Consider the following 6316-nt stretch of genomic DNA (forward strand, 5'->3'; position numbering starts at 1 on the left):
CTGAGGTGCAGGAGGGCTTCCGTGGCAGAGCTGGGTGCTTTCTGCCGGCGCCGAACCATCTGGCAAACCACACCCCGTATTCCAAGAACTCAGTGAACAGTCCTTTCTCCCAGATGCTTGGTAAAGAAATGGGAAAATAGCCTTACACTGGATGCCGAGATCATGTAAAAAGCACCCCCCCCCCACACACACACACATTCCCCCAAATGTTCACAAATCAAAAAAGCATTGTGCTAAATGCCTGCATCTGCGTGTGCAGCTTGCAGCCAGGACTTGGCCACGCAACAAACAAAGATCTGGGCGTGTGGAGTCACAGCCCCTGCTCTGAAACCCGAGGGCAAGCGCATCGGACACTTGTTGCTGGCTGTGCACCGGGCCCGGCTAAAGCACCTGCTCTGCTTTCCTCGAACAAACAGGTTGGTGGATGTAAATTCCTCGGCATTCACTTCCCACAGCGGAATGGCACTGGTACAGTGCCCATCTGCCAGACTCCCCCACTTCTCAGCCCCCATGGCCTAGCTAGACCCCATGACTCAATAGGATGTGACCCATCAACTGCTCAGTTCCCCACTGGTCTCGTCCAGCTGCCAGCCCCCCTGGCATCCCCCAGCCCTGCCCCGTGTTGCGAGCTTTTGCTTTTGAGCACTGTCTTGCCTTACTTCCTACTCAAGTGCTTTCTGGGAGTGGCAGTTCTCACATGTTGGCGGAGTGCCACCTTCTAGAGGAGCTGGGAAAGGGGTCACGTGTGGTGGCCTCCAGCTGCTCAGCACCGGCTTCTGACCAGAGTCTCTAAACGGGAGCAGGAGGTGGGGGGAGGAGGGGGGCACACCCCTTGCATTCAGGAGGTGGATGGGTCTCTGTGGAGGTGGGGGGGGTCTCCATCTAGTCTCAGGTGCTTCTCGGCTTGTAGAGATTCCTCCTGCTTCTGTTCATAGGTTGAAAGTGAGACCTATGGGGTGGGGGGTGGGGATGATCATCTTTTTCCATCACCAATGGTCCTTTAGGGAGGCGCACGAAGGGGTGGCAGCAATTGCCATTTTAAACGGACAGTCTGTAATTCCATCCACTTTAGTGGTGGGGAAAAATACAGCTAATAATTGGTCTCTTACTAGGGCAGGCTGTGCAACCATGTGGTGCTGTCGGTCTGGGTTCGGGATAAGGACCAAACGGCCTCGTCAAAGGCTAGCAGAGCGGTGCTAAGAAACGGCAGTCAGTCAGAAGACCTGTACATGCAGGCGCTCTGAAGGCTGCTTCAAATCGAGCTGAAAACTGAAATAGCTGTGCTTTTATAGTGAAGTGGCCGAGTGAACCAATTAAAGGTCATGGGCAGAGGGGCGGCTCAGTGAGCCAGTGACGCAGGAAGGGGGCGGCCATGCCCCCTGAGGACCCACTCTCTGCCCCGTGCAGCTTCCCTTCTCCAGGGAACAGTCCCAGTGCCCACAGCTTTGCCAAGCAGGCCAGACGCCAGCACCGTAAAACGCATTCTTTATTCAAAGTTCAACCAGCTTAGGGCTTCTTAAGGGCTTTTTTTTTACAGAAGTGGTTCGTGAAATCAGAAACACGTTTTCACAGCGGTAGCACTATCTACGTGACCTTGGTTGAAAATGTTCGGGAGTATTCCACTATTCAGAATCCATGAAGAACGTTTCAAAGTCCGGGTCCAAGTCAGAAACCAGGGCACTTACGAAGTCGTCGATGGAAGGGCGCTTCTGAAGCATACCTGTAAGCAAAGAGAGTTCAGCTGGCACGCTCCCAGGCACACAGCGAAGACGGACACAGAGGGTCACACATCCCCACACAGGGCCATTCTGGCTCCATCCTACAAGAGTCTGGTGCTCTAACCTGACTGGGAAGACGTTTCATGCAGTCCTATGTGCTGCCTGGGTTCGGAAGCTAATTATGGCTTCCATGCATGTATTTTTTTCTAGCTAAGCAATTTAATTAGCATAGAGAATGATTAGCCCAAGCTTACTTGAATTTTCCATCAGGTTTTATTACCTGGTTTTGTGCATAAGTTGTGTACAGTCAGGTATTGATTAATTTCCTTTGCGGAAATCTACCAGTATAATTACATTATTTCCACTGCTCCAGATTTTCTTATCTTGTAGAAGAACTCCTGATTCTTTCAACTCAATACCGGTGTATTACTTAAACCATCATTGTCTAGCAGGCGATCCACATGCACCGCCATCCAGTTAATGCCGCCTCAGTGACTCTACAGGACAGGGGAGAACTGCCCCTGTGGGTTGACGAGACCGTGGCTCTTTACGGAGAGAGAAAACCTCCTCTTTCTCCCACACCGAAGGAGGAGGGTGGCAGTAAAGGTCAAAGTGGGAGGCACAGGGAAAGCTATGGGGGGCGTCCGACACTCTAAGAATTGAGGCGGGGATCCAAGATGGTGGCACAGCCCGATGCCGCCTCACATTCCTCTTACAAGAAAGGCCAAGAAAGCGGGTGGCTGGGATAGAAGCTTTGGGACACCGAGCATCAGAGGCAAGGCCGAAAACGACGAGAGTGCCAAGTGGGAGGGGATGTACAAACCACAAGAGTACGGCCTGTGGGGGCCTGTCTGCTAACCCCGCACAGGGCAGCCACAGTGGGACACGCCAGCCGAGTTGTCAGTTCAGCCTTGTCACCTGGGGCAGCCGCACAGGAGAGACTCTGCCCCCAGGTTGAGAACTGGGTGGGAATGTGCCGTGCTCTCTGAAAGTTACGTGCAGTAAACTCCCCACGTCCTTCTCGGACCCTGTGCCAAAGGCCCAGGGACCTGTGGTCCCTCCCCTTGGTCCATTCCTGACTCCGCTACACATGACACTGGTCCAGCAGCACTCACCACACCCTGCCCCTGGAGCCAGGCCTCTATAGACTGGCAATGCCCACTCCTTCAGTGGCCACTCCTGCTGCGTACCCACAGATCTGTGTGGTCCACTGCCATACACAGTGGCCTGCACCAGGGGCTCACTGGCCTACTCAGCCAGTGGTGCTGTAAGCCCTCAGCTGGAAGGGCCCACTCCTACATCCACGTGGGGGGAGGGGAGCTGCAGACCACCGGCACCTCCTTACTCCTCCAGCCACCTGTGCTGGGTGCCAGAGGACCTTCCACACACCCTCCCCCATGTCACATTCTCACCTTACTCCCCACACTGTCCCCAACACTGTGACTGTCTTTCTTCCATCAGCTCCGTGCAGCCCTGCCCATTTGGGATCATTGGTAAGACCTTCTGTACCACCAACCCAGTGATGTACAACCAGGCACCTGGTCGCACCCAACACCCAAGCCAGCAACCCTCGCACTCCTACTGGCTGGACAGGCACAGCACCTCACCAGCAATAGTAGCTACATCCTCAGCTGCCCCACAAGACTAGTCACAGGACCTGCCCCTACATGCCAGCCTCTGCGCCACCCACCCACCCACAGACAGCTGTGACGGCCCTCGTGTGACCAGACTGGCAACTAGAGTAGCCCCATCCCCACCCCTCCTCAGGTATATCTAAACAAAACAAAAATCCAGGGCAAAATAAGCAATAATCGCAACAAATAAATAATTATAACATCTCAGTGCCTTGGAAACAAGACAATACTGGGTCACAAAAAGCAGGACATGACAGTTGCAGCAACTGACCACAGTAAAGAACCGGAGAAGTTCCAGAGGAAGAAACAGACCACCTAACACGGAATTAAAACGATGGGCTTATGGGGTCTCTGCAAGATCAAAGAGAGAGCAAGGAGAATGCAGAGCTGTAGAAAGACTGAGGTGAACAATATCGTAACAAACCAAAGTACCAGAACCACACAGGTACAACAACTAGAGATCCAAATACTGAGCCCCCCCCCAACCAAAAGTAGACAACCCAACAGAAGGGTAACGGAGCACAGTCAAATCCACAGAAAACAGATAAGAGTGGGACAAAGAATAAATCCTTTGACATTAATTTGAGGAAAATTTAAGAAAAAAAATTTATTTAAAGCTTACTGCTTATCTGGGACATTATCAAGAGGCAGTGGTGCCCTGGTGGTGCAGTGGTCACGTGTCAGGTTGCTAACTGCAAGGTCAGTAGTTCACAACCAACAGCGGCTCTGCAGGAGAAAGTTGAGGTTTTCTGCTCCTGTAAAGAGTCCCAGTCTTGGAAACCCACAGGGGCAGTTCTACCCTGTCCTGTAGGGTCACTGTGAGTCGGCATTGGCTCGATAGGAGTCTAGCTTCTTTTTTTAATCAGGAGGAAAAAATTACATGTGATTGGAATTCCAAAACGAGGAAGCAAAAACAACTGCACGCACGCACGCACACACACACACACACACACACACCTGTTGGATACCTGCTGGCAGAAAATTTAACTAATATCATGAAAGATGAGATAAAAATCTAACCAAGAAACTCAGTGTAACCTTGTGCAAGATAGACCTCCCCTCCAAAAAAGTTACCATGACATATCATAATCAAGTTGGCTAAAACAAAAGACAAGGAAACAATCTCCCAAGTGGCTTAAAATAACGCAAAACAAAACCTCACCTACAACGGAGAACAAGAAAGGCTCTGACTACCCTGCAGAAACCGTACAGGCAAGAAGGCAACGGAGTGGCAGACATAAAACTCTGAATGCAACATTGCCAACCATGATTATGTGTCCAATAAACTTGTCTTTCAAGTACAATGGCAAAACTAGGGCAGTTCTAGACCAACAGAAAGTAGTTAATGTCATGACTGCATCTGAGAGGAGGGGTGGGGCTTGATGGGAGGGGTGTGAAGAAGGGTCTGGTGGGAAGGGAAAGCTCTAACTCTATGGGGATGTTTGCTCTAAAGGAGTAGCTGTGACCAGAGCCACCACCAGCACATTGCAGATGTGTGCATTTCACTGCCCACAAAGCTTACTTTGACTAAATACAGAGCCCAGTTACGGATATGCACACTGAAACGCCCAGGAGTACGGTGCACCGTGAAACACGTGGGTGGCGATGTGATAAAGCAAACACAGCCAAGTGTTATGTGTAGAATCTAAATGGGAGGGGATGTGTGTTCTCTGCACCACTTGCTGAACTTGTCAGTGCTGTTAACTTTTCAACAGAAAGCACTTGGGAGGTCAGAAAGAGCCATGCCTGTCCATGGAGAGATTCGGAACGCTTTGTGGTGGAGCTGGGATGGGAATAGGAAGGTAAAAGATGGGTAGGATTTTGCTTCAGATCGGGCCCTTCCGGGTGGCGGGGGCATCTTAAGAGAGGTGCAAAGGTAAGAAACTGTGAATCGTATGCAGACCGCTAACTGGTCTGGTGGGACTGGGCTTGGTGCGCGTAGACTCTTGGGTAGGGGCCGTGTGAGATGCGGAATGAGCAGACGAGCAGGAAGGAAGGATGAGCTGAGCAGGCGTGTCAAGCTTCAGGGGTGCAGAAATGAACCCCAGGGGTGGGGCAGAGCTGGAGTATTTTCAACTGCAGGCCAATGAGTTTGTATCCTCCTTCACAGTCACAAAGCCCTGGTAGGGTTGTGGGTGATGAGTTGGTCTGCTTAACTGGCAGGTCAGCAGTTCGCACCCACCAGCTGCTCTAAGGGAACAAAATGAGGCTTTCTACTCCCGTAAGGAGTTGCTGTCTTGGAGACCCGCAGGGGCAGCTCTGCCCTGTCCGAGGGGCGGCGATGAGCCAGAAGCCACTCAATGGCAGGGACTGCTTTGCTGGACTTTCCACATTCAGAATCTCTTATCTCCATCTTCCCGAACCCCTGGAAAACGAGGAGCAGCTACTGGTCACAAAAAGCACTTAAAACAACAACAAGAATAAAGTCATCTCTTGGAGCGAGGGTGGGGCTCTGCCCTGGTCCAGATGTGTCGGGGGACAGAATCGCTGGGTCACTGATGAGCTCTTGTGGGAGCACATTGCTCACGGCACCTTCTAGGAAACCTGAGTGAGGTGCCAGGTTTCCATACAGGGAAAACACGGAAGCGTGGCTTGCCATAGAACGCACTAGCCCATTACAGCATCTTCTTCCTGTTAATAGTTGAAACCAGTCTCTGGTGACTGGTCATTTACAATGAAATGACTACAGCTGTCAGGAGCTGAAACCCACGTGGTCAGAGCCGGCTACAGGCGGCCCCTGGTCCTTTGAAGCGGCTCATTTCCACTCAGTAGACTGACTGCCAGGGTAAACATGACCTTCTCTTGCCTCCTCCACAGACGCACCTAACCCACAGGTCCTCTTCCCGTGGCCCCTCCTAAACCCATCTGGCCTCTCAGGCAATGGGAACTGCAGGAACATGAGCAGGGAGAGGAGGGAACACCACACACACACACACACACACACACACACACACACACACACAC

The 6316-nt window shown here is 51.9% G+C and overlaps 1 protein-coding gene across 1 annotated transcript in view; it reads right to left on the minus strand.

The window, feature by feature from the left end:
- Positions 1-1468: 1468 nt before the first annotated feature.
- Positions 1469-6316, minus strand: part of LOC101650395 (mitochondrial intermediate peptidase) — a 125752-nt gene continuing 120904 nt past the window's right edge. The window contains exon 20 of the mRNA XM_030886615.2: positions 1469-1720. Within this exon, the coding sequence (XP_030742475.1) occupies positions 1623-1720 (98 nt within the window). The 3' untranslated portion in view covers positions 1469-1622. The remainder of the gene's footprint in view (positions 1721-6316) is intronic.

Source organism: Echinops telfairi, unplaced genomic scaffold, assembly GCF_000313985.2.
Source record: "Echinops telfairi isolate 266 unplaced genomic scaffold, ASM31398v2 ScPeMD7_2565;HRSCAF=3150, whole genome shotgun sequence".
Taxonomy (NCBI): domain Eukaryota; kingdom Metazoa; phylum Chordata; class Mammalia; order Afrosoricida; family Tenrecidae; genus Echinops; species Echinops telfairi.